Raw genomic sequence first — 27676 nt, forward strand, 5'->3', positions numbered from 1 at the left:
GTCTTTGATCTCTGGGGCTCAGAATGCAGCAAGAGCCCTGTGTCTCAAAGACTCAGAGAGGAGATGGAGAGTCTGATTAGAACAGGAGCTAGGGGAGGTCTGAGGTACAGGGCAGGCAACAGCCTCCACCCACCACTCTGACCCCTGGTCACCCCCAAAGCTACGGAGTCTTTGCCCCAAAATCCATTATCATCTGAGTTCATCTCTGTTCTCCTGTCCCCCTTAGTGTCTACTCTGCACTCCCCACCCAAGGCCCCCCTGGCCTGTTCAGAACTTAAGTCATTTCCAAAACCCCCTTCTCTCTTCTCTCTGCTCTGGTGTCCTGTTGCGCTGGTGATGGTAGACGTGGGAGGCGGCGGGGGGGGGGGGGGGGGGCGGTGAATTGTATGGCTGGGTCAGTCCTGCCGAGAGAAGGGAGGGATTGACTTTGGGAGACTTCCCTCCCCTCCCCAGCCAGGTGAGGCCCAGTGGGGGAATGGCTGGCATCTCCCCATTTTTCAGTGGAGGTACCAAGGCATAAGGCAGGGAAGACGCCATGGGTTCTGAGCACTGTGACATCATCTGGGAGCCAGCCTGCCTTCTCTGGCCATCCCTTCTCCCCATTCCTAAAACATCCAGGTCCAGAATCTCATCGTATGCGCTGCTCTCCTCAGCAGCAGCAGGACTAGGGTGGGCGAGTAGGACACACTGGGACCTGAACACGCTTTGTGGCTTTGGATGTGTTGCTTACACTCTCTGAGCTCCAACATCCCAGTGTAAAGTGAGAACTGAGCGCCACCATCTCCTGGCGTGGCTGGGTGAGGGGGGAATGCCTTGCCTCCCAAACAGTTTGGGTCCTAAGCAGATGCCTCCAGATCCCCGTGCCCTGGGCAGGCCCAGCATTCGCAGTAGAGGCTGAGGCTAAGAGGGAGGAGCCAGCAAACCTTTTTGCAGATGTTCAAGAACAACCTAAAATCATTTGGGGTGTGCGTTTGTGCGTGCGTGCATGGTAGTCAGCGGGGTCACGGAGTTCAACCTTATTGGGACGGAGGAGCCCGGTGCTCACATAGCCCACCCTGTGGGAGGAAGGGCAAGGGGTGCAGGGGAAGATGGCTCAAGACACATTCCTGCAGGAGGAAAGGGCCTGCTGAGTAGGAGACAGATGGGATGGAGAGACGGACAGATGGGGGAAGTTGGGGCAGCATGTGGGGGGAGGGGTTAGGAGAAGTCTGGGGTACCTGCCATTTCCCCATCCCGTAGCCCCTCCCAAGTGTTCCAGGCTCACTTAGGTGTGGTTGAGCAAGGCGGCCTCTGACCTAAGCACTGGCGAGGAGGCTCAGAGAGGGAAGAGTCTCCGTCACCCCCTCCCACGTGTGGCCTAAGGGACATGAGCAGGAGAGGGTCCCCGCCTCACTGCCTGTGACGGCCTGTCACCGTGCAAGCTGCCAGCCTCACAGACCCCTAATCAGAGTGACAGCTCCAGGAGGCCTCCCAGTGTGACCTTCCCATCCCCACACCTTCAGTACCCTTCCAGTGAATGAGTGGTCCCCCTAGTTGCCACCCGCCTGAGACCTCACGTGTCTAGCTGCAGAGCCGTGTTAAAGGCTCCTTACACTTTGCCTCAAGCCTCTTGAAGGTTTCTGTGTGACTCTTCCGTTCAGAGGCCGAGGCTGCCCCCAGTCAGCTGCATCCTCAGGGCCCTCTGCTCTGGCCCAGTCCCCACCAAGGGCTGGGAGAGGCCTTTGGCATGGCTGAGGGCCCCTCGCCCGCAGTCCTTACCCCAGGGCAGCTGCTGGGGCTGCCTCTCCCACCCCTAGCTCTCAGAGAGCCAAGGAGACAGGAGAAATCCATGGGAGTGTGTGGAGTGGCCTGGAGTAGGCTCAGAAATAATGAGGCCAACGGACAACAGGTTCTTAGCTGGGGCCCCCAAATTCCTGGGTTCCCACAAATCTGAGGACCCTTGATCCCTGCCCTAGGCCTAGCTGTCACCCTCCCATGCTCCCAAAGCCCAACCCCTTTCCTCAGCAGGGCGGTGAGAAAGGTCTGGCCCCCATGGCTGCCGCCCCCTCTGAGCTGTGCTTGTGCCCAAGGGCAGGCTCCGAACACCCCCCTGGGCAGAATCCTGGCACAGGCCAGCACAGACGGATGACTGCAGGGACAGCGACTCACTTCCCATTTTGTAATCTGGAGAGGAGGAGCGGGCATCCCGTCTCCTGGTGTCCCCACAATCCTAGCCAGAACTCTGGGGACTGTGGGAAGAGGGAAGCCCAGAGAAGGGGTTCCTATCCCTGTGGCCCGTCTGTCTCTGGCCACATCTCGTGCTTTAGCCTTTTCTCCTCGCATGCTGCCTGCTCTCTCCAGGGGGGCATGGCGGGCAGGAAGGGAGAGAGGGAGGATTGCACCCCAGGGTCTGCCATCCAGAAGCAGGGCTAAAGAGGCCACGCCGGAGCTGGACGGCAGACCCTGGGGCAGGCCCAGGCCAGACTCGCCTTCCCCACCCCCTACTGCCCTCCAGGCCTGCTTCCCTATCGGTGCCCCCCTTCTGAGGATGGCACTGCCCAGCACGGCATCACCTCACCTGGAGTCATCCTGGACACCTCCCTCTCCACATCCCTCTGTCACCGAGTCCTGTTGCTTCTGCTACAGAAAAGACCCCAGAATCTATGTCCTGCTTCTTCTCACGTACCCCAAGTCTTAACCTTCCCTCTTGCCAGAGACATCTAAAAACTCTAATGACTCCTGCTCAGAGCCCTTCAGGGACACCCATCTCCTTCAGGACAGAGACTAAGCCCCCAGTCTGGCTGTGAGGCCCTTCCCGCTGGTTCCCGCTCACCTTTGGCTGCGCCCGCCGCTCCCAGGCCATGACGGGCCTCAGATTGCAGAGCATTGGCTCTAGTTGTTTCTCTGCCTGGGATTCCCTTTCCGTCTCCAAGGTCCAACATCAACGTCACTTCTCTGAAGTTTCCCCTGACTTCTGTCAATTCCCTTCTGCCTCTGACTTCCCCAAGCACCATCTACCCGCCTCTTTGGAACCTGTTGTTATCTTGGACAAACTTGTCTGCCTGTGTCTTTAGACCTTTCTTGACAGGCAGGTGTGCCACCTTTGAAAAATACGAATTCCTCGGCAAATCCCATATGTTTTCAGTTACATGCAGAATCTAAGAAAGTCAGTCTCGGGGCACCTGGTGGCTCAGTCCGTAAAGTGGCTGCCTTCACCTCAGGTCATGATCATGGGCTCCTGGAATTGAGCCCCTGGATTGGGCTCTCTGCTCAGTGGGGAGCCTGCTTCTCCCTCTCCTCCCTGCTGGTGCTCTCTCTTGCTATCTCTGGCTCTCTCTCAAATCAATAAATAAAATCTTTTTTTTTTTTTTAAAGATTTATTTATTTGACAGATAGAGATTACAAGTAGGCAAGTAGGCAGAGAGGCAGGCAGAGAGAGAGAGGAGGAAGCAGGCTCCCAGCCAAGCAGAGAGCCCGATGCGGGGCTCGATCCCAGGACCCTGGGATCATGACCTGAGCCGAAGGCAGAGGCTTTAACCCGCTGAGCCACCCAGGCGCCCCTAAATAAAATCTTTTTTAAAAAAAATCCAAAAAGTCTGGGAGTGCCTGGGTGGCTCAGTGGGTTAAAGCCTCTGCACCTTCGGCTCAGGTCATGATCCCAGGGTCCTGGGATCAAGCCCCACATCAGGCTCTCTGCTCAGCAGGGAGCCTGCTTCCCTTCCTCTCTCTCTGCCTGCCTCTCTGCCTACTTGTGATCTCTGTCTGTCAAATAAATAAATAAAATCTTTAAAAAAAAGAAAAAAATCATGATTAAAAAAAAAAATCCAAAAAGTCCGTCTCGGAGAAATAGGAATTAGAGTCATGGTGGTCCAGGGGCTCGGGGTGGGTGGGGGCAATGGGGAGACGCTGATCAAAGGGTACAAATTCCCAGCTATCAGGTAAATAAGATCTGGGGATCAAATGCACAGCGTGGTGACTGTAATTAACAATGCCGCTTTACACACTTACATTGGGAGCTGTTAAATGCTATTGACACTCACATACAATCACAATTATGTGTGGGGATGGAGATGTTGAATAAACTTATTGTGGCAATCATTTTGCATTACACAGGTGTATCAAGTCACCGCACTATACACCTTAAATTGACATATATGTCAATAATATCTCAATAAAGCTGGAAAAAAGTAAAAATACGAATCCTTCAAACAGCAGGTTGCCTAGTTGATTTCTATAAATAGCTAAAGAATGAATGAGTGACTTTTGAACACAGACACACACACACGCTCCAGAAATATCCATAGAGTCAGATACACTCTTACTCAGAGTCACACCCTTGGTGTCCAGCCCCAAGCATTCAGGTAGAGGAGCTAGTACCAGCCCTCAGGCCATCCCCTGCCTTTGCTTATGCAGTGACCTCTGCCGGCAGTGTCCTTTCTTCCCATGCCCCTGTTCCAAAGCTCAGTGTGTCCCCCTTCCTCCAGGAGGCCTTTCCTGGTGTCCCCAGGTATAATCACCCCTTCTCCCTTTGTACCCACACGTGGCACCCACAACACTATTTGCTCTTTTTGCGGCTGTCTCAGACCAAAAGACAAGACTCCATCTTGGAGTAGGACGGTGAGGAGTCCAATGGGCATTTGTCTCCAGGCCCCAGCACAGTGAGAGAAATGCAGTGGGTGACCCATGAATATTTGCTGAAACAACAGTATGGCCCTCTGGCAAAGCTCCTGACCGGGGCTGCAAAGTAGGTTTCCAGTGGCTGCTCCCAAGAACCAGGTAGAAGTTCTGGCCTTCCCCACCTCCCACACTGGGCCTGGTTCTGAACTTGTTTCCCCTGCCAGCCAAGCAGCCAGCTTCTCCTCGTTTTCCCCATGGCCCCCACGTGCCTGTCAGCTCAAATCACCCTCATGAATGCATTCACCCATTTCCCCCAGAAATCTGTCTTGTAGCCAGCATCCCCTTCAGCTCACAGCCAAACCTCTGTAAAGTCACCCCAGCCGGGGACAGGCAGAAATCCTGGCCAGGAATCCAGCCGCCAAAGGAGGAGTGGCTTCCCCTGTCTGTCCCTCAGCTGGAGGGCCGTGCACCTTGCTGACCCCAAACTTCAGAGACTAGAGCAGAGGCCCAGGCTACCCCTTGTCAGAAAGGCTATCCCTACTGGAGGGGCTCCAGACTGGAGAAATGCTGCTTAGGGGTCCTGACCCCCCAGAGACCTCACAAGGAGAGCTCCCACACCCCAAAAAGACCTCAAGAGAAGTCCTCAGTCCTAAAGACCCTCAGATCCTAAGAGACCCCATGGAGGGCTGTCCTGATGTATTGGGGGGACTTCCAACCGTGAGGACCCATTGAAAGCACCCCAGACCCACATTCCCCCCACCCCTGAGAGAGCCCACAGCCCCAGAGCCTTTCACAGGGCCCAGACGGAGCCTGTGGGAGCATCGCCCCTCTGCACTGACCTGGCCCGGTGGGGGTCTTCCCCAAGCTGAGCTGTCTTAGCCGCCGCTGGTGGGCGCGCCCCCCGCAGTGCACCTGGGCCTGGGCTGCTGAGTTCAGCTGGATGTTGCAGACGTCACAGAGCGTGTAGGATGGCCGTTTTCTTTCCCGCTTGGGCTTAGGCAGTTCTGGGGGCCGAGGGGGGCACTCCGTAGCTCCAGATACAGGGGGCTCTTTCTCACCTGGGGGAGAGGGGCTCAGTGGCCGCTTCATACCTGAGCAGAGAGAGAGGGAGACAAGTCAAGAGGCTGAGTACTGTGAGCACACAGGAGCGAGAGGGGCTCAAGACCCCGAGACACCTGTGCCCTGTGTCCCAGATGAAGCTCCTCAGCTTTTGGACCTTCCCAACCCAAGGGTGGCAAAGGGAGCGTGACAGGGTCCGCTTCAAACAAAGCAGCATTAAAACACTGGAAGAATGTCTGGAATGGTCTGGAAGAGGGTCACGAATGTCCATACACCGAGAGGCCGACACCTGGGGACTCGGCCACAGAGCAAAGCTCAGAGAGGAAGACTTGGATGTTGGGGAGCAGCCAGGGAGAGGAAGCAGTGAGGTTAGGGGAGTCGTCACGGCATGGGAAGCCAGGGCCCTATTCTCGGCCTCGCAGCAGGCGCTGACAGTCCTGGGACAGGCAGGCATGTGGCACTTACTGTAGCCGCTAGCCAGAGGGCTGACTGCAGAAACCCTACCTCCCTACGCCCAGTGCCCGGCCGGTGACATTCACAAACGTTGACAGCGTGTGAAACCATCCCCACCCCTGGCCCACGTGGCTCCAGATGTCCCTCGCTGTGGGGGCCACCCAGGCGTGGCAACAGTTGTTATTTTCAGTAGTGACCTGGGCCCTGCTGCCTGCGTCTACGGAACACAGCCTTTCCATACACTCACACACACATGTACACACACGTGCACACACACACCTCCCTATCAGGTCCCTCAGCTGCCACACACCATCTTTCTGCTCCAACTCATTTCTCTGGAACCTTCCTGCCTGACTCCTTGGCTCTCACCTGCTCTCTTCTGGGGTTGCCAACTCTCTCCCTCACACTGAACAGTCTTCGTTTTCACTTCCTGGATCTGTGTGCGTGCTCTCTGCCGGGGCTGCACACGGGGCGGGGGGGGGGGGGGGGGGGTGCTCCCTGTGAGCCTGGCTTGAGCCTCCCTCACCTCCTCTGCCGGGACAGAGAATTCCCGAGCTCAGGGACATGTGACTTCCTCACAGCCCTCAGAAGAAATCCACCCTGAGGACCCCTTGACTTCGGACCTGTGGCTCCCAGGACTGTGAGGCAATATGTTTTTGTTGTGGAGGCCACCTGGTTCGTGGTACTTTGTTGCCGTGGCCCTAGGGAAAGGGTGCATGGGAGGTCTGACCCCTGCGCTTTGGGAGGTGCCCGGTGGCTTGAGGGGCAGAGGTCCCGGAAGCCAGGTAGAGCGGCGAGGGTGCAGTACCAGCGATAGGCTCCAGGTGGCGCAGCGATCGTCTAGCGGGAAGCGAAGGTGGGGGGAAGGCCATACCCCTCCTGGCGGGAGGACCCCACTTCTCCGTACTCCTGCCGCCCCTAGCCCGAGCCATGCCAACCTCCCAGGCGCTGTGTCGGGGGTACAGGGCACAGTCCTGCCCACAGAGGGCATCCTGGGAGGTTACTGCCCTCATCTTGTGAGCGATCCCCTCCTGGGCGGCCCAGAGTCCCCACCTACTTTCTGCACTGTCTCACCTCCAGGGGGAGGTCATCAGAGCTCTGTTCCTGCCTGCACAAGTCTTCCCCTACCCTCCCAGCAGAAGTAAGAAGCCAGAAAAAGTACCGCTTGCAAGTGGTTTTTCTTGGGGGGGGAGGGGGTCCCCAGCTTGCCAGTGGGGGAAGAGGCTTCAGGGGAATGAACTTTTCCTGGCCAGGCCTGCCCCGCCAGTGAGGGGATGGGGAGACTTTGAAATCTTGGTGCCATTTATGACAGGCGGGCTAAGGACACTGCCCAAGAGAGCAGACAAGTATCTGCCAGGGGGCTGATTAAACCTCTGTGATATACAGCCTCTGGGCTCATGGGGCCTGCCTGGATTCGGTGCTAATTGTACTCCCTGGCTGGGCTGCCGGCCTGCCGTAACCTGCCCGACCTGACCCAGCCTTCCCAGCTGTCCCCTGAGGAGCCACGCTCCAGCTATGACTCCCAGCCAGAAACTGGGGAGGGGTGGACACTTTTGAGGGCACACACGCATCTGTCTGACGCCTGCCGTGAGCCTCGGCTGGCCAGCACCCCCTGCCCTCGCCCCCCTAAAGCAGCAGCATGACTCACCCTCACTGGACCTACACCAGGACAGGACCTGTCTCCCATGTTCTCTTTAACAGAAGAGGAAACTGAGTCCCAGAAGAGGGGAGTGGACTTGCTTCAAAGTACGTGGAAAGAGGGGCGCCTGGGTGGCTCAATGGGTTAAGCCTCTGCCTTTGGCTCAGGTCATGATCTCAGGATCTCAGGATCCTGGGATCAAGCCCTGAATAGCACTGGGCTCTCTGCTCAGCAGGAAGCCTGCTTCCCCTCTCTCTCTGCTTGCCTCTTTGCCTACTTGTGATCTCTGTCAAATAAATAAATAAAATCTTTTTAAAAAATAAAAAAGGACGTGGAAAACAGTGAAGAGGGAAGAAACTTCCTTGCCTCCCTCTTTACCCAGCTGACCAGCCCACCTCTTTAGAACTATGACCGCATTTATTGAGAGCTTACTACGTGCCAGGTGCTTTGCACATAGGATCTCTTTTAAGCTTCATAACAAGCCCGTGAGGTGGGCACTATTATTAACCTATTATCCCACTTCCTAGATTAGAGAACAGGCATCGAGAAGTTTCATAGATAGATGGGGAACCTACACTTGTCTGATCCTGGAGCCCAAGTCCTTAACCACTGCCCCATTCCCCCTCTCCTTAAAGCCTGCTAAGTCCTCTTTTGAACTTCTGGGTGGGGAGAGGGTTTTACAGATTCTGGGAAAGACTCCTGGGGAGACTTGGGGGTGCTCAGCCCCTAAAAGGTGCAGAGTGCTTGGCAGGGAGGGGCCACACCCTGGCAAGAAGGGGCTGGAGCCAGAGAGGCTGGGAGAGAGGGACTTGAAGGGGAGAGAACTGAACCTGAACTGAGTTCTGGATAAGACCAAGTGAAAGCACAGAAAAAGAGCATGGATGTACCCAGGTGTCTGACTGAGATTTGCACAAAGCTCTCTTGCTCCCACCTTCCCTAAGAGAAGGCCAAGGCTGCAGCAGGGAGCTGGGGTTGATGGGGGAGGGAGCCACCATGTAAAGGCAGGCTCCCACCAGAGCTGGTGGAGGCCAGGGTTGCTGCCTGTCTGCCTATTTGTCGGCTCACAGGGACCTGGAGCCGGTAGGGGATGGAGGGAGCACCCAGGCAGGGCCCCAGGGCTCCACCTCCACCACTTCTGTTGAGTGATGAGTGGACTTCGGGGCTTGGGTTTCCGCGGGGCCCTCGGGCAGGGCAGCAGGGTGGAGCTCTCCGCCTGCCTGTCCCAAGAGGGCTGGCTGGAAAGGGACCCTGGAAGCCATACAGCACAGAGCGGGGTGTTGTTTCAGCTGTAGCCTGGGGAAGGGGTCCTCAAGAAAGAGCCACTTTTGCCAGAGGGTTAACGGGAGAGGAAGGTTCTAGGCCTGTCCCCAGCCTTTGGCAAGGCATGAAGGGCTCCCTCACTAAATCCTTAATGAGCCCAATTACACTCTGGTATTTTCCCCCAAGCCTGCCAACCTCTACCCTCCCACCTTCCCCAGCCAGGTCCTAGGAGCTGCCTCTGAGAAGGGAGCCCGGCTGACTGGCCAACCTGGGGCTGGTCCCTGTCCCTCTGGGCTGCAGTTTTCCCTCTTTACAGAGAGGGGGTTGGGCTGGGCTAATCTCTTAGGTCCTTTGCAGGCAGTGTTGTCCCTGTACCTCCAAGCAGTTGCCTCTGAGGTGGGGCTGCAGGGAAGACCGGGCTGTATTGTTCTGTCTCAGCCACCAGAGAAAGGCAGGGTAGGTCTGGAGAAAGAACTGCCCCTGGTGGGTGCCCCTTACCCTCTGGGCACTGTGCAAACAGCCTCCATTAACCCTCCCAACAGCCCTGTGAGGCATTACAAGTGAGGAAACTGAGGCTCAGAGTCGAAAGGAGAGGCAGGTGAGTGGGACCAGTCTTCTCTCATCCTGTGACACAGAGCGGGGGTGCACAGCCTGGGAGCCCCCGTCCCACTCACTCAAAGCATCCCCAGCTCCTGGGGATCCTGTCCCTCCCCACCAACCCAGCTGCAGAGAGAAGTGTCTGGAAGAAGAGAGGCCTTGTTTGTTCCTGTTCTAGCAGAGCGTGGGCCCTCCGGGGTCCAGCTGCCCACTCAGTGCCCCTGAGGGGCCACCACTGAGTCTACTGGTCTTTCCTGTCACCTCCCCTCTCTCAAGGCTGACAGCTCTCTAGGGTGAGGAAGGGGGAAATTAGCCACTTCAGTGGTTGGCCACCACAGGGTGGCATCTCCCCCCGCCATTCTGTGGGCTCATAGAGCTGGAATCACAGCCAGGTCACACCTAAGTCTCCCCGCTAGAGGAGTAGGATGGCCATGCCAACCCCCAGCCCACACCTCCCCACTGTGCCAAGGCACCAGCAGCTCCAGGTGCCAGGGCCCGGGGGGTGGGGGGGTTTCCACTGGGCAAACCAAAGCAGGCACGTGTGTCTTCCCATCCAAAGCGGTGACAGAGGCAGCCCATCACCTTCCCCTGGAGATGCGGGGTGCCGGGGATTTTAGGAGTAAACTGGCTGAGAAGTGCTGAAAGCCAAGGCTTGCTCCAAGAAAGGGAGAGAGAGGGCCTGGGAGGTGAGGGAGAGCCACGGCCCAGAGATGAGGTCACCACCCCCCACCACCTCCCCTCCCCCAGTCTGCTCTGTCCTCATCCCTATAGGCTGGGTGGCCCAGAGGACCTCCTGCCATCCTGACACCCCCACAGGTGGGAGCTGCCTCTCCGAGGCAGTGGTGCTCCCTCAAAAGCGCCTCACGCCACCCTCAGGAAGGAAGTCCTTCTTGCTATCTAACCTGCAACTCTCCTTACAGGGACCACAGTGACCACACAGAGAAGCTGCCTCAAAGATGGTGAGGGGGACGGGCAGTTAGGAAGGCAGTATTAGCCTTGGTACCCCGTTTTCTAGGCTCTGCTGCCAGGCCAGGCCTGGGAAACCTGATTGCTGTGCAGGACAGCCCCTTACCTCCAGCGCTCTTAGCATCAGGGCCCAGGATCTTGTGCCCGGGCCCCCTCATCCACAGCTTGCTTGCCCGGCCCAGCTCTCCACAGGCTAAGCAGAAGCTCCTCCCAAGCCCCATTCCCTGCCCAAGAGGGCTCCACGACCAACACTTCCAAGCTAGGGCCAGGGTGTCCATCCAGGGAGCCAGAGGGAGGAAGGCTGAGATTCCCAAACTGTTCGAAAGTTGTGGGTAGAAGGCAGGTCAGAAGGGCCCCCCTGTGCCCTCTGCTAAAATGAGGCTACAGGCTTGAAGGGGAAAGGGTAGATAGGAAATGGAGGGGGCTGGCGAGTGTGCTCTTTGCACCCCCCAAAAGACAACAGGAGATCTCCCTACCCCTACTCCTTCTGTTCTATTTAATCCCAGGGGCTGATCTGGATGGATGGATTCTGGGCTTCCCTAAACTCCTTAGGAAAAGAAAGTGAGTTATTCCTCGAGCCCCCCGTCTCCAGACAATGGTCCCCTCCTGAGGGTGGGAGTCCCGCCTTCTCTGCCCTGTGGTTTCCAGCCTCCCTTCCCTTAGGGGGACCTGGGAAGTCCTTCTTGCCATCATTCTTGTTGTCTCTCCCAACCTTGGCGTTTGGCTAAATCACGGTTCTTGCGCGCCCACCTCCCCCCACCGCACAAGGTGGGGCGGGGTCCTTGCGGCTGCCCGCAGCCCTTCAGAGCCACCCCCAGCTGGCGCGCGGGCCCCCTCGCGGCGCTCAGCCCCAGCGGAGCTCTGTCCGGGGTGGGGAGCCGGGAGTGCGGTCCCGCGGCCCGCGCCTACCTGAAGGGCGCTCCCGACCCGATCTGGACTGCAACCCGCTCCCCACAGCACCCCCCCCCCCCCCAGGCGATCCGGATTCCTGGCTCCTGGATGTGCGTGGCGGTTGAGTTCCGGCCTGCGAGTCCCGGGGCAGCCGCGGGGCTCCCGAGCCCGCCCCCGGCCGGCCGGCTCCCAGCAGGTGCCAGCAGCAGCCTTGCCGTGCCGCTGGGAAAGGAGCACAGGGGAGACCCCGGAAGGGAGCTGCACGGCGGGGATCCCTGGGAAGACAGGCGAGGGGAGACCCAGGAGTGCTCCCTGCAGAAGGGCTGGGCTCAGCGGTGAGTATTCTTACCTCTGGCTGGCAAGGCACAAATGCCCCTTGGCATCTGGGGGGCCATAGAGCTCAGGGAAGGGAGCCCCAAAGTGGTCACCTCCCAGGGCTCTTTTGTGATCTCCCCACCTCCAGCAAATTGCCCCTGTTTGGGGGGGTGGGGGAGCTGGGAGAAAAGGAAGAAGCTGACATTCAGGGAGCACCTACTGGGTGCCAGGAGGGATGACATTCAATCCCCATGAGGACTCTGCCTGAACTGGTTTGATCCCCATTTTACAGACCAGGAAACTGAAAGATTGTAACTGGCCCAAGTCACACAGGAAGCGAGCACCAAGCAGGAGACTCCAGACTGCTCCTAGGATCCCTTTCCAGCCAGGGGAAACTTCACCCATGTGTGTGGCTGGGGATCTTTCCTGATTTCTCCCAGGGCATCCGTACATGGTGTCCGGCCCAGAGTGGCGGAACAATGCAGGGGCATTAAGCCAAGCAGCGGCGGGCAGTAGGCAGGGGCTGGAGGCGCAACCCTCTGAGAGCGCTCTGCCATCTTTCTGTTAATGGAGAGGCAATAACAGGGTAAGAAAGTGAATCTCAAAGAAAGGCGGGGGTAGTAATGGCTCTCTCTTCTTTTTTTTTTTTTTTAAATATGGAACGCTGCACGAATTTGCGTGTCATCCTTGCGCAGGGGCCATGCTAATCTTCTCTGTATCATTCCAATTTTAGTATATGTGCTGCCAAAGCGAGCACAGTAATGGCTCTTGTATGCGACTCACTCCCCGTTGTGCTCAGGGCAGGCCTCCTGTTTACCAGGCCCTGTAAAGGGAAAGTCCCACCACCGGGAGCCCTGGCCAAGCCTCACCCAGGGGCAGGGCCCCTGGCTGCCACTCAGGTTCACAGAACTTCCAGGTCCTCACACCCACCAGCTCACTCCTGTCTTGAGGCCTTTGCCCCTTCTATTCCCTCGACCTGAAACCCTGAAACTGCTCCCCTGACCTTCACAGGCTTGTTCCCTTGTAGCTCAGGCCTTGGCTCCAATGTCCCCTCCCCAGGCCCCACTGTCCCAGCCCTATTATTCTTTGTTCCAGCCCTGGACTACTTTCCTCCTTTTAACCCCCAAGATGTCCATCTTCTGCCTGATACTTACCTGTCTCCGCTGTGAGGGCGTGCCCTTTATCTCCCAGGTGTCCCGCACCAGCACAAAGCTTGATGGTAGCTAACAGATGCTCAGTAAACAGTTGTTGAAGGAATGCACGAGTTCCTCCCCTCTCTAAAGGCAAATCCATATTACACTGCACACTTCAGTGGGGCGAATTGTATGCTCTGTGAATTACATCTTAATAGAGTAGTTACTATAAAAAAGCCCAGGGCTGGGCACACACAGTCTTGTGCACCTCGCTGTCCGGCCTCAAACTTGATCCTGTCACACCTCTGCCCGGCACAGTCCACATCCTGTGTCTGTCCATGGAGAGTCACGGTTGCTCTTGGAAGGGGTCTTAGAGGTCATCCTGTCCCTTTGGTAACCTGTCCCTGACAAGCTACCCCCTGGCCTCTGCTTGCTTGCACATGCCCATGACAGGGAGCTCCCTGCCTTCCAAGACAGAATATTCCATTGTTGGGTGGTTCTCAGTGACAGAAATCTCATCAGGATGCAGGCCTGAAAGCTACTTTCCTATGCTGTTCCTCCATGGGTCCTAGATCCACTCCTTGGTCACGCAGAAGAAACACACATCACCTTCCCCAGCCCACTGAGCATGGCCGGCAGCTTCTTCCTAAGGGGTCTCTTCTCCCAGCTAAAGAGACCGATTTCCCTCAACTATTCTACCCCTGACATGGCCACCTTCTCCAGGAAGCCCCTCCTGTGTGCTTCCGGGACACTTTGTATTGGTCCCTAACACTGTACTTTCCACATTGTATTGAAATGTCTTCACCCAATCCTGCCCCAGCCACCTCTCTGCACTGAGGGGGGTAGTTCTAGGTCTTTATTTACTCCCTTCTGCCCAGGAACTTACGTGGAGACCAATTGAGCTGAACTAAGCAATTAATAAAAATGTGTTTCTGGGGGTTTTATTATCCTAGTCCCGTCCCTCTAAACTGATTCAGGCTTCCAATGTCCTCCTTAGAACAGAACAGGGGAGAGAATCACTGCCCCCCTTCCTCAACCCTGTTTTCTTCTTTTTTTTTTTTAATATTTTATTTATTTGACAGAGAGAAATCACAACTAGGCAGAAAGGCAGGCAGAGAGAAAGGAGGAAGCAGGCTCCCTGCGGAGCAGAGAGCCCGATGCGGGGCTTGATCCCAGGACCCCCGGACCATGACCTGAGCCGAAGGCAGAGCCTTTAACCTACTGAGCCACCCAGGCGCCCCTTCTTTTTCTTTTTTTTTTTTAAGATTTTATTTATTTATTTGACAGACAGAGATTACAAGTAGGTAGAGATGCATCAGAGAGAGAAGGGGAAGCAGGCTCCCTGCTGAGCAGAGTGCCCCATGTGGGGCTCGATCGCAGGACCCTGGGATCATGACCTGAGCCGAAGGCAGAGACTTTAACCCACTGAGCCACCCAGGCGCCCCCTCAACCCTGTTTTCTATGAGTGCTGTCCACCCCTTAACTTTTCTGCACTCTCGAGTTAGCTCTGTACAGAACTGCGGGGGGGTTCATGGAACTATTGTCCCATGATATGCCGGCGAGTTCAGCCTCCCCCCCTCATCGCCAAGAGAGTGGTTTCTTGAACTGTGAGCACCAGACCTAGGCTTGGGCTTGCTGGCACTCCCGTTCTGCCCAGGACCTGTTGAAACCATTCAGCAGGACCACAGGTGCAAGCTTAGTGCCACGGCAGAGACGTGGTTTCACCTAGACACCTAGGAAAAACACACCCCAGAACCCAACCCCACACACAGACAAAACACCGTCCTTAACTGTGGGCCTTCTGTACCCTGCACTCTTCCCACACCTTTATCCTCCCATAGCCGGGAAAGGTTGGTAGGTATTCTGCTCCATACTTGGAAAATAAGGAAAGGGAGGCTCTGTTAAGGGAGGTCAGTTCAACTGCCTGAAGTCACACAGCTAGAAGGGGAGTTGAAACCCACGTGGTTGACTCTAAGCCCTAGGCTCTCTTTGCTCCGGGTCCTGATGCCTCTCAAGGCTTTATCTGAAAATGTCCCCAAATTAGTTTCCTCTAACAGCAGGGTGAGGAGGAAGGAAACACGGAAAGCTTCTTCATTATAATGAGACCTGGAGGCGCCCGGTGGTGGTGCTGGTGCTCCCTTGCCCACCTACCACTCCTCGGAGGAGGGTCTCAGGCCCCGGGTTATTGTCTTCCCCCCACCCCTCCCAAAAATGACCCTTAATCCAGATAAAGCCACCAAGTCTCTAGTCGGGGCTCAGTCCTCACTGTAGCCCAGTCTCATCCCGTTATCTCCTCTTCCTCTGCCTTGTCTATGAGGAATCCCCAGCCCTAGAACAGTGCCTGTTCCACAGGCAACCAATCCATGTTGCTGGATATGAGGAGCGGACTGACTCTCGTTTGGAGAACCAGAAATGGGTTGGGTTTCTTATTCTGGCTGTGTGGGCTGAGACAAGTGACTTTCCCTCTCTGAGCTTCAGTCTCCTTATCTATAAACGGGGCAATACATAACAATACATAACATAACAATACATAAGAATACATAACATAACAATACATAAGAATACATAACAATAAAGCCCAGGGTAATGTGAGACCATCCCAGCAGAGTACGTGAGGTCTTATGCATCCAGTTAGTAATAGGAACATCATTAATGAGGTGTTAGGGTCCCCGCTTGAGAGACAGGGCATTGGGGCTCAGAACCGGGATGGGACTAACGTAGCCCATGGTACCCGCTTGGAATTGGCCTACACAGGACAGGAGCTTGGTTGTGCCTGCCTTTAAGCTGACCTTCTTCCCAGTCCCCTGGGGCCTTCCCTGAGCATTCAGTAAATTTAATTTCTACCCCAAAATTATGAGATGGTCATACTAATCATTCATAGTAATAATACCAAGAGCTCCAGCTGAAGCAAAGCCTGTGGCAAAGGGGCTCAGGCAAGGAGCCCTAGACCCCTGTCCAGCCAGCAGCTTCGAGTCTGCTCATGGCCCCAACTGGGGCTGGGGTATGCAGAGCAGTTCTGGGTCCCTGGGTTCCAGGAGGGTAAGAGAAGTCCCAACCTCAGATGGGCCTGTCCCATCCATCACAGCTCCCTTCTGTTCTGTCGCCAAAAGGGCAAACTCACTAAACACTTGAACCAGTTCGCCATGATCCCTCCCCCAACGGGGCCAGCCTTTTGCCTCCTAAAATAGCCCAGAGCCACCATGTGCCCAGGGCGGCTCCCCACTGGTTGCAAATCCCCCTGAAATTAAATCCCCATCCTGCCCCAAGCAGGACGGCACCACCTCCTGTCCTGCTGAGCTCCAGGGCTGGCCAGGCTCCCCCCAGTGGAAACCGGGACAGTTGTCCTTCACAGTGACCGAGACATAAATCCCCAAATAATGAGACAGGCGCTGGGAACACAGAACCAGACACGGTGTTAATTGGTTCACTTCTGGGCAGGCATGATGTGGAGGCCACAGCAGCAGGCCTTGGTTTCCCAGCCAGCAAAATGGGGTGGGGGGGCTGTGCGCCCCTGGCTGGGTGGATTTCCTGTGCCCTCTGACCGGCCTCCCCCCCAGACCCACCAGCAGCTCTTTCTGACCTGGCCAGTATGCTAACTTCTCGGATGTAAAGGAAGGATCAGGGTCCACTTGTCCAGGTCTCAAGGTAGGGAGACCCAATTCATCCCTCCTATGATCTAGAACCATCTTCTTCCCACTAAAACCAAACCAAAAGGCTCAGTCCACCTCAGTCTGCAAGAGGACAGGGCAGGGAGGCAGGAGGGCCCAGCGGAGCCTCCCTGCTCCTCGTGTGAGGCCAGTGATGGATTCTTGGACGAGCATGAGGTCCTCAGTTTGTAGTGATCAGGATGAGATTATCACATTAAACTTTAAAAGTCTTTGTTCAAAAAGCAGCAGCAGCAGCTGACACCCTCGACTCCCCTGACTGCCACCATCACCTCTCTTGGACCGTGGCCAGATGAGCTCCAGATCCTGGCCACTATACCGGGCTAGAGGCAGGGGGATGGACAGAATGACCTTCCAGGCCTGGGCTGCTTCTGAGTTGTGGTGAGCCAACAGGGGGAGGAGCCGAGGGGAGAGGGGTGAGTGTTGTCTGGGGGAATGGAGTTTGGAGGGCCTCCGGGGCACCCAAGTAAGTTGGGATCAGGCAAACCTGCACTGATCAGATTATAACTCTGCACTTACTACCCCGAGCCTGGGAACATGCCCCTTTGCTCCACACCTCAGTCTCCTCGTCTGTGAAATGGGGATAACAATGACAATAACGGATAATAACGCCCCTGACCCAAGGCTGACAGCTGAGGAGATTAACAACACATAGACCAAACTTTGCAAGCTACAGAGAGCCATGACAGTGAAGGATGACATGTTAGTTACAGAGGGAAGGACGGTGATCAGACTACAGGAAGAACTTCCTCCCAGCTGTGCACTGCAAACCAATGCGGCAAGAAGAGAGGCCAGGCACACGGGCCTGGGTGGGACGCCGAAAACATCACCCACAATCCCCCCTCCCCGTCCAGGGAGCCCATCCCCATGTCCAGACCAAACCCTTCCCTTCCTGCCCATCATCTTGCCTCCAGGGCTGCCGGTCTGTCCCCACTCTTTCCCAGTCCGAAGCTCTATCCAACTTGTGTTTGTTGCCAACGCAAAGGAAATTATTTCAGTCCCCTTGCCTGGCTTGGCAAAGCTGCCCGGGTTGTATAGGAGAGGCCAAAGCTGGAGAAGAAGCTGGGAACTGGGGGTGCCCCCAGCAGGGTGGCCCCCTCCCCCGAATATTGCTTCAATACCAGCAATCAAGAAGGCAGTCGGCCTACTGGGGGGACTTCCCCATACTGCCCCTGGGAGGGAAGGGAAAGGCTGAGGGCCTGGGGGTCCTCACCAGGACCTTGGCTACCTTCCCTCTTACTTAAAGACTTGCATTCAGAGCAGGGCCGGGAAAGGCCCTGACTACCAGCCAGGATCAACGTTGCAGAAATTAAGATCTTTGAATTTCCTTGACTCACCCTTCATTTCCTTATGCTCTTACTTAGTCTGTGCAACAGAATCCTCCCACTCTGACTCACCCCACTGGACCCTGGGGGCTGTCCCCTTCCTCAGTATGAGAGGCTGGATCCAGAAGGATGGAGGCAGGGAGAGGCTAAAAATGACCCTGAGATCCCAAGGTCACCCTGAGCAGGAAGGAGGGAGATGGTGTGTGGTGGCCCTGGTCTACCTTGCTGGCCAGGGAGAAGGGCCAACCACATCAAGGAGTCCTCCCCTCAAATTGGCTGGTGGGCGGAAGCACACGGCCCTCACAGGCCATGAAGGAAGCCTTTCAAAAGCAGCCGAGATGTTCCGAGAACACCCCTAGGAAGGGCTGCATCAACATGTCCCAGGCCCCGCAGGCCCTATGTCCGGCCCCTGGGGCTGCTCAATGGTCTGAGCTGGGAGGCAGTGTGGGGCCCAGGGCAGGAGTCTTCAGACTTTGGGTGAGTGGCTTCACCTGTCTGATCTGTAAAATGGGCCCACAGTATCCACATCATGCAGTTGTTGGGAAAAGTCAGGGACAATGTAGGGAGATGCTCCCTTTGTGCCTGGCAGAGTAGGGGCTCAGGAACTCACAGAATAAACATCGGTTGGACACCAGCCACAAGCCAGGCCCTCCATTCTTCACCCAGGGTCTCCAGCACCAAACAAAAGTCCCGAGGGGCTGTTATGGAACTTTAGATCCAGGGGTATCATGGGTCATGGTCTCTAAGGAGATAACCACATGAGGTCAGGGAGGTTGAGTGACCAGGAAAAGCCTCTCTCAGGAGGGGGGCAGTTCAACCCAGATCTGGCTGATGTGAAGGACAGGCCTGCCTCAGGGTCCTCAACCATGGTGGCCCACTGGAATCACAGGGGCAGCTCTGAAAGCTTCTGATTGCTGGGTCCCTTCCCAGGGGGTCCTGACGGGACGGGGCTGGGGTGCCACCTGGACCACGGGATCTTAAATTCTGCCCAGGTGATCCTGTGAAGCCAAAGGTGAGAACCCCTTGCCCTGCAGTTTTCCCAGGGGCCTGTCCATGTGAGTGGGACCTGGGAGCTTGTCCAGCATCCTGGGCCAGGCTGCAAACCTCGGGGGTCAGATTTACAGGCTGGGGTGAGATCCAGCATCTGCCTAACAAGCACCCAGGTGATTCGGAAGAACAGATCTAGGGGACAAAGTCTGAGCTCCGAGCTTGGCAATGAAAACCCCCCACTACGAACTCCAGCCATGTCCCCATGGGACGACCCGCTGCTCTGGGACACACTGACCCCTCTCTGCCCTCAGCCCGGGAAGCGCCTCTTTTCCCCCAGTCAAGTCCTGAGCGTACTCCTAGGCTGATCATGGAACCCAAAGGGCCCCACTGTTGTGGGCTTGGGATCTGTTTCCTCGCTGCCCTCGGCCCCTTGGCCAGAACCCCTGTGCCATTCTGCCCATGCTTCCTGCCCGGCCAGACCCTAGGCTCTCCCACATGGCACCCAGCCTGGCACCCTGCAGGGTATGCCTCATCCTAGCTGAAGGAATACCAAATCTACCCACAGCACAGCTGTCCCCACAGCTCAGCAGGGTTGTGACCTGCTCCGAGGGCTCCTTGCTCCATCCCTCCTCCCAGCTCTCCTCCTCCCATCTCCTCTTGTGGAATCTGACTTCTTTCTCTCCTCTCGTACCCTTAGCCCTGCCCTGCGGGCCAAGCCCTGGGATGGGAGACATTGCACACTTGTGTTCTGCAAGGCTTAGGGGTGTCAGAAGACACCCCTATCCCTGCTGAAGAATCAGGGTCCCCCCACTTCCGGTGACTGGTATGATGGCCACCTCTTTCTTTTGGGAAGCAACCTGGTATAGCCATAATGCCTGGGTTCAGTCCTACCTTTGCCACTATCTAACTGTGTGACCTTGGCCACCTCTGTGCCTCAGTTTCCCCATCTGTAAAATAAGAATAAATAGTACCTGTCTTAGAGGGTCACTGTGGGGATTAAATGAGCCAATAGTCATTAAGTGTTCAGCAAACAGGCACACGGTAACCACTCCGTGTCTGTTAAGTAATGTTTAAAAACACACGATTCCGTGAAGGTGATGCTTCGTCCGTCAGTGATGTGGGTCCTGACAACGCAGCAGGTCTGGGAGGCAGGGATTAAGATTCCATTTTACAGGTGAGGAAACTGAGGCTCAAGGAGAGGAAGGGACTCCCAGAGCCGACACCCAAACCTCATGTGTACAGCCCTTGGAGCCTTCTCTCTCCTGGTACCCCCGCACTCCTCACTCCTCACTCCTCAGGCGTCCGGCCTGGCCCAGGTGGGCTTTGTGCCCGGCACTGACAGAGGACCCTTTGTACCCCTGCCCAGGGTCACACCCTGAGCTCAGAGCCACGGCCAGACAAGCACCCTGTGTCTGGGGCTGTTTCACCGCCAGGCCTGCGGTCGTCCTGGCCTCTCCAGCCACGTGCTCTGGCGGGGCGGATGCGAAGGCTGCCCCCACCCCTGCCAGCCCCCACCCCCACCCCCACCTCCACCCCCACCTCAGCAGGGTATCCCTGACCCTCCCTCAGCTGCATTCAGCGAGGAGACAGACTGGGAGGCAGCCCCAAGGAAAACACCCCACTCTGGGTCTCCACCTTGTGCAAATTCCGGGTGGTCAGACTCTAAGGTGTCTGGGGCCCCAGAGGAAGGGACAGGCAGGGGCTGAAGGGGTGGGGAATGACGTGGAGGATATTCTGGTTACCCTTTCTGTCTCCCGAATCTTTCTTCAATCTGTTGGCTTCTCTTTACCACCTGGACTGGCATAATAGCCTTCTCACCAGCCTCCCTGCCCCCCTTCTCCATCTTTTACCTTCTCAGTTTATTCTCCACACATCAGAAGGAGCCTTTAAAAAGGGAAATCTGGGGGTGCTTGGGTGGCTCAGTGGGTGAAAGCCTCTGCCTTCGGCTCAGGTCATGATCCCAGGGTTCTGGGATCGAGCCCCACATCAGGCTCTCTGCTCAGCAGGGAGCCTGCTTCCTCCTCTCTCTCTCTGCCTGCCTCTCTGCCTACTTGTGATCTCTGTCTGTCAAATAAATAAATAAAATCTTAAAAAAAAAAAAAGGGAAATCCAATCACGTCCTTCTCCTGCCCTAAACCTCCAAGGGCTTCTCCCTCACCTTCCCCTCAGGAGAATCTTTATCCCCAACCTGGAAGATCTGGCCTCTGTCCATCTCCTCCAAACCCTCCTCCTCTTCCAACTCGCCCTTCCACCGGATTCCTCCCACAGATTTTCTGAGCTACAAACACACCTCTCCAGCTACGGATGTTACCGGTAGAGCTAACGCTGACAACAGCTAGAACCAGATACAGAAAAACTCCTCGTTGACTGAAATGGACTGAAGAACCCAGTGTTGGCCACACATGTTTCTTAAAATATAGATTCTTCCAAAATCAGATGCATTTACTCAGTTAGTCGCACAATGGCTGAGACTAAGGTCAGGAGCCTTCGGGGGTTGCCAAATTGATTGATGCAACAAATCTCGACAGCAAAATTTATACAGCACTGACGCCGGTGAAAATAATTTCAGTAAAATAAAATGGACTTTTGAAAACACGGGAATGTGTTCCGCTGTACCGTATAGAAAAAAATGGGAAAAATTGGATCAAGGAATTAAGTTGGGTGAAAGGAGTTCAAACTGGGAACCACTTTCTAAAGAAGTCTTCAGTGCTCGTGTGTTTTGGTTTAAAATATTTGCATTCAAAACATCCTGGGGGTCCAAATGTCCAGGTCAAAAGATCCTGTGCCGCTCTGATGTTTTTGTACCCCTCTCTCCCCTGCTCAGGATACTCTGGCCACATTGGGCTCTTTCTCTCCCTGGAGCACCTCGAGGTGCCCCTGACCTTGGAGCATTCTCAAACACTCTTCTTTCTGTCTGGAACAGAACTCATTTCCTCCCGGCCCCTACCTTGCCTTCTCATGGCTGATACCGAAATACCACCTCCATGAGCTGTCTTCCCTCACTGCCCTCCTTAAGGTGGATTTCTTTCCTGCCTCCTTGCCCTCCTTCTTCCTCATTCTATCTCATACCCCCCTTGAATTCCCAGGGCAAGACTAGCAAGTGTAATACAAAGTAGGTGCTCAATAAATATTTGTGGGATGAATGACTAAATCAGTGTCATGACAGTGGGGGACAGGGGAATGGGCTGGAGCTCACAAGGGGCCTTGGGAGAAAAAAGGAACAGGACAGAGACATACCCTTTCCCTTCTATCACCACCCCTGCCCCCCTTACTCATGATACCAAGTTCCAGAGGAACCCATAAGCAAGAGAGAAAAGAGAAGACAATGCCAGACCTGCTTCATCCCTGCCCCTTGCCCAGCTTCCCAAGGCCTGGGTCCCTGTGCCAAATGGCCAGCTGCCCCCCAGCTGGGCTGCCCCCTCCACCGCCTGGCTCCCACTTTTGGCTGCGGGCTGGGCTATTTGGGGAAACTTCCTGATCTCCCCTCTGGCCTCGCCACCTCCACACCTCATCCTGAAGGCCCGGAATAATTGTCCCAGCCTCAACCTAGGGACAGCCGCATTCCCAGTTAGCACCCAGATGGTTGAAACCATGTCTAAAAGCTTCTCATGTCCCTCTCCCCTCAGGAGGCTGCTAACTAGGACAGCAGATCTCAGAACGAGGTCACGAGAATGCTACCTGCCCCTACACTCCCTTTCCAACCGGAGGCACATGGGCGGGAACCAGAAGCCTCCACGGCAGGCCAGGGAGGACGTCCGGAGGGAAGGTGGGGGAGGGTGAGATGTGGAGAGAAGTGGGTTCTGTTTGCTCAGGGGGTAGCTCTGGCCCAAGCCGGGGAGGAGACCTGGTTTCAAGTCTGGACTCCACCTCGATGGGGATTTCATTACTCTGCAGGTGATCAGAGGGCAGGACGAGATGGTGCTGTACACGGTGCAGTACCACGGTCTGGGAACAGACCTCAGGGTCCCAAGGAGATGGTTCTGGGACAGGTCCCTGGAGGCCGCAAGCCTGTCAGAGGTCTAGTTCTCTGTCCAAGCATCGCGCTAGCCCTGACTCAAGCCTCAGCCCTGACAGTGGTTAGGCAGGCGTGGACACGGTCTCAATACCGTCTCCAGGGAGCTCCCCTCCCCTTGGTGAGGGATGGGGGTGTGAGCAGTATGGCTCATACCTCCCCGCCCTGCCCGTCCTGAGACCAGGAGGGGAGAAAAGTCTGAGGTCCAAGGATGGAGGGGAGGCAGGTGGGAGCCTGGGGGAGGGCAGTGACGGTGCTGGGACACGGCAGGCCCCAGGCTGGCCTCTTGCTGGGGCATCTGAACTGAATTCGGTCCTCTCCCCACCCAAGGGAACCTTACTCAAAAAAACAAACAGCCAACACAGCGGCTCCTGTGCGAGAGGCCAAGGCAGTGAGGAGAGGCCAGGCTGAGCTGGGGGCCTGGGGAGAGGGCAGGAGGCGGAGCAGGCCCCTACCTCTGGGCCGGTTGGCGGAAGTGTTTGGAACAAGGCGGGGAGGACGCTGGTGGTTTGGAGCAGGAAGCTGGGGCCTGGGGCGGGTGCGTGGAGCTTGGCTGCTTCGAGGAAAAGTGTCAAGTCAGCCCCACTCTGGTCAGTACCTTTTCTGAGGGAGACTCCAAGTCCCCAACACCCTTCCTTCAGCTCGGATCAACCAGACAGACAAGGGGCTTTCTTCTTTGTGACTCGGAACCCCCAGCCCTTCTCCCCAGCTATGACCCTGGACCTCGTGGCTGAAGAAGAAGTCTGGAGCCAAAGCCCCCACGTTCTGAAGTTCCTGACCGAGCAGCTGGGGAAGGTGGGCTGACATGTCCGTCCTCTCCAGAGCCTGGTATTCCTCCTCCCCCCACCCCTGGCAGTGGAGCGGTCCAGACGGGAGGACAGCACCCCACCACACACCCCCTGTGCTTCGGCGCCCTCTACACACCCTGGCTGTCCTGCTCCTCTGGGACACGTCCTGAGAGTAAGCCAGACAGGGATCGGACAGACACCCACCCAGACTTAGAGGCAGAGAGGGAGAGAGGTAAAGACAGAAAGACGGACTCAAGAGATGCCGTTCACTTGGAGACACAGAGCTGAGATGAGGAGAGAGCCTGGGAGGGGTGTGTGTGTGTGTGAGAGAGAGAGAGAGTGATAGAGACAGAGGGGCAGAGACACACAGAGAAAAAGAGAGAGAGAGAAAGAAAAACACACAGAAAAAGAGATGGACCCAGAGATGGGGAAAGAGAAGGGACAGAAGGAAATGACAGGCATAAACGCAGGGGAAGGACCAAGCAGGAGACCCAGGGACAGATGCACTCACAAGCTGAGAGGCAGAAAGAGACGCACAGAGCTAAGCAGGGACAGACGGACTGAAAGAGACTCGGGGGTTGGGGACACTCCAGACAGATCTGGGGGAGGGGCAGAGGCACCCAATGTCCAGTGAGGTTTGCAGGGAGCCCCAGGAGGGCACTGCTGCTGTCTTCTGTCCCCCGCACCGAAGCTCTGTAGGAGTCTGGCCCCAGCCACCCCCGAGTAAGCCAACCCTTGGCCACTGGAGCTGGCAGGTCACCCAAGGTGAATGAAAAGTCACCGATCGGGGAGGGTGACACGGTGGCTGTGGTGGAGGCAGGCGGGTGGCCCAGGTGCACGTGTCAGCATGGGCCTGCAGGGGCCCCATCCCTGACATTGCCCTCGGAGCAGAGTTTAGGGGTGTGCCAGCGCGGACAGTGCCATCTGTGAGCTCGTGCGGGGGGACACGTGTGCCTGGCTGCACAAGAGTGTCCGAGGGTCAGTGTGCCTGCGTCCAGCTCCACCAAGTCCTCCAGGGCGCCAGCGGGGGCCAAGGTGGCAGTTCTGGTCCTCAAAGAGCCCAATCAGAGTTGAGGAGCGTCAGAGATGGCCACAAAAAGGTCGTGCATGTCTCTCCTCTGAACAGACGGCGTGTCCAGGTGCCACAGGGCACTCTACTGGAGTCGAGACCAATGTGCCGTTCATTCCCACCAGGGATGACCCCCACTGCCTGGCCAGCTGGCCCCCACACGCTTCTCCAGCTAAAGCCCAAGATCCAAACTTACAGGAGGACCCACGTTACAGACCCCCGGGCCCTTCCTGGCTGTGGGCACCTCTCTCTCCGAGAAGGGTGGTGGGAGGGGTGGTGGGGTCCAGCCCTGACACCCCCCCACGCACACAGCCTCACAGCCCTCCCCCCTGCTGTGGCAGCCTGGCTGAGCTCCTGGGGCCCAGAGAGTGTCCACACCCTCCCCGTGCTCAGGAGATAACCGACTCTCTCCCTCTCATCCATTCCCACTTAAGCATCACAGGACATTTGAAAAAAAATCTGTCCCAATTTTGGGGTGGAGAATGAGGTCAGTGAGCCCAAGTGGGGACTGCTTGTTAGTGACAGCTGACAGTCTCCATTTCACCTTGAAGCTCCTTTCCGGTCCAGGGGGGTGTGTCCTAAGCCTGGTTTTGCAGGGGTACTGCTTGAGGGGGCTGGAGGGGGGAGGGAATGAGTGAGCAGGAGGGGAATTCATGGAACAGCAGCGTCAGTCATGGGTGCTGCCAATCCCACTCCTAACATTTGTAGGACCTGGCGCAGGAGAACAAGTGGGGGCCCACCTATCCAGGACTAAATATTTAAAAGTTAGAAATCGAGCCAACACACTCTCAATGACAACGTGTCCTAACCTCCCATCTTGACAAGGACGCTCTCATAACAACCTAGAAGACCAGGTTCCAATAAAGATTTCTCCGACTCCAGGGAGTTTTGCGGGAGAACGACACTGTGCGGGGAGAGCTCCTTTCTGCACCGCAAGGGATGCTGACGCACGCTTGTGGATGCCCAGCCTCACGTCTGGGCTCCGTCCTCATGCCTGGCAAAGAGCTGCCCCTTAGCCGTCATCGGTGGCCCTTCAAGTTCAGGGGAGCCCACGCTAATGACATAACCTGCATTGAGAACCGGCCCAGGGCAGAAGCTTGCACGGGCTGGCAGCAAGCTGGTGACCATGTGGGCAGGGACCTCCCGAGTCACAGGTCTGGGGAATGTGATCTTGACGGGGACATACAGCCTCATCTCCTTGGCCTTGCTGACCCCTCAGCCCACAGGGAGAGGGCTGGCCAGAGGGGGATGCAAGCAGAGCCCTTGAAATCACCCAGTGGGGACACAGGCTCTCCCTCCCCTGCTCAGGTTTAAGGGTGATTACTAGAGCCAGCCTTCCCCAGCAGCCTCCAGAGCTCGGGCCAGGGACTGAAGCTGTCTTTCCATTGGAGGGCAGCTTGGACAATCCCCAAACAGGACTTTTAGTCACTTGTATTATTTATCTTCCTGGAAAAATTTAGTGCAGCTTGATCCCAACTTGTGGATTTCTGGTGGCAGGGAGGGCAGGGAAGTGATGGCAACAGGCTTTTTTTTTTTTTTTTTTTCAGTTGGGTCTCTGCTGCCAGTGGCCCCTGCCCTGCTGGGCACCCCCCTCCTTCTCCAAAAGAGGAGAGGGGCCCTGGGCAGCCCAGATGGGTCTAGCTGAGATCCAGGGACCAGCAGGGGACGGGGCTGGAGGGGGTGGGGGTGGTGGTGAAGGGCATTGCTCTCTCCAGCCAAGTTTAAAAAAAACTCCTCCTCCCACCCCACCCCTGCAGATCGGCTTTGCTGTCCTACACGTGAGGGGACACTCATACTTGTTGAGCTCTCACCAGGCGCCAAGCACTATGCTGAGCGCTCTCCCTGCATATTCTCATTTAATCCTTTCGGCCACCCTATGAGGTGGGTTCTATTATTATCCCCATTTTACAGGTGGGGAAACAAATTCAAAGAGGTTAATTAAGCAACTTGCCCAAGATCACACAGTAGGTACAGGTGATAGAACTCAAGTCTAACTGACCACAACAACCCTGCTTTTTCCACTATAGCACACTGCCTCCCAGAAGCAAGAAGCGGGCACAGAAGCAGAAGGGATGAAGGTCAGACACAAGAAAGAACTTCCTGACAATGATAGTCTGTGTGGTGGAAGGAGACAACGGGGAAACTAGACATACAGAGGAAGCCCTCCCGCCTCCGTTGGATTTCCATCTGTCCCTGGGCTTGTGATGATCTCTAGAAGGTCTGTGGGGTCCTGGCTGGATCCAGAGGACACCATCCTGACCTCCCTTTTTTCTACAGTCTGGGGTCCTCTGCTCTACCCCAGCCCAGCACCAAGGCCCAAAGTCTGACTCTCCTTTGTGGCTCTGAGCATGACATCTGAGCTGTCAGCCCCAGACCTCCTCTTCCAGGAAACCCTCCTTGAGTACTAGGAGGCAGGACCCCTTTCCTACAACCCAAACCCCAGCATGGAGCCTACAAATGCGCTCTGCGTCCGCAGGAAGACTTCCTTCGGTGATCACCTTTTCCACCTGGCTCTGGGACATGAACACTGAAAAGATACAGGCAGTCTCCAGGCTCTCTGGGCTCCCCAGATCGTCTGGATGGTCCCTGGCTCCCTCACCCCCACTCACCCACGCACAACATAAATTTGTTACCCAGGTGTAACAAATGATGAGGTTGCCCCGGGGCTTACCAGAAAACTCGGGTCCGGCTCAGCTGCGCACTCTTACCTCATTTACCCACAGAACAGACGATGTTTGGGTCACCCCCATCACTCCCTAAGGGTTGGGAGAGGATACCGCACTTGGATGAGGCCCAGGGAACCCAAGTCAGTGAGTGGGTCCTCACCGGGAGCCTTGCAGTCAGTACCCCCAACCTGCTGCTCTCCAGAAAGCCACGCGCCTAATGCCCGGCTCTGTCCCTTCTCACCCCTCAGAGCC

General features: G+C 56.3%; 1 protein-coding gene and 1 non-coding gene across 3 annotated transcripts in view; both read right to left on the reverse strand.

The window, feature by feature from the left end:
- The window catches only part of ZNF385C (zinc finger protein 385C), a 51351-nt gene that overhangs the window by 23389 nt on the left and 286 nt on the right, over positions 1-27676 (reverse strand). For both annotated transcript variants that reach the window (XM_045985930.1, XM_045985929.1), the window contains exon 2: positions 5436-5687. In XM_045985930.1, the coding sequence (XP_045841886.1) occupies positions 5436-5685 (250 nt within the window). In that variant the 5' untranslated portion in view covers positions 5686-5687. The remainder of the gene's footprint in view (positions 1-5435; positions 5688-27676) is intronic.
- On the reverse strand, positions 12427-12533 carry LOC123930318. The gene has a single exon (XR_006816039.1). It is a non-coding gene; the product is annotated as a U6 spliceosomal RNA (small nuclear RNA).

The sequence above is a fragment of the Meles meles genome, chromosome 18 (genome assembly GCF_922984935.1).
Source record: "Meles meles chromosome 18, mMelMel3.1 paternal haplotype, whole genome shotgun sequence".
Taxonomy (NCBI): domain Eukaryota; kingdom Metazoa; phylum Chordata; class Mammalia; order Carnivora; family Mustelidae; genus Meles; species Meles meles.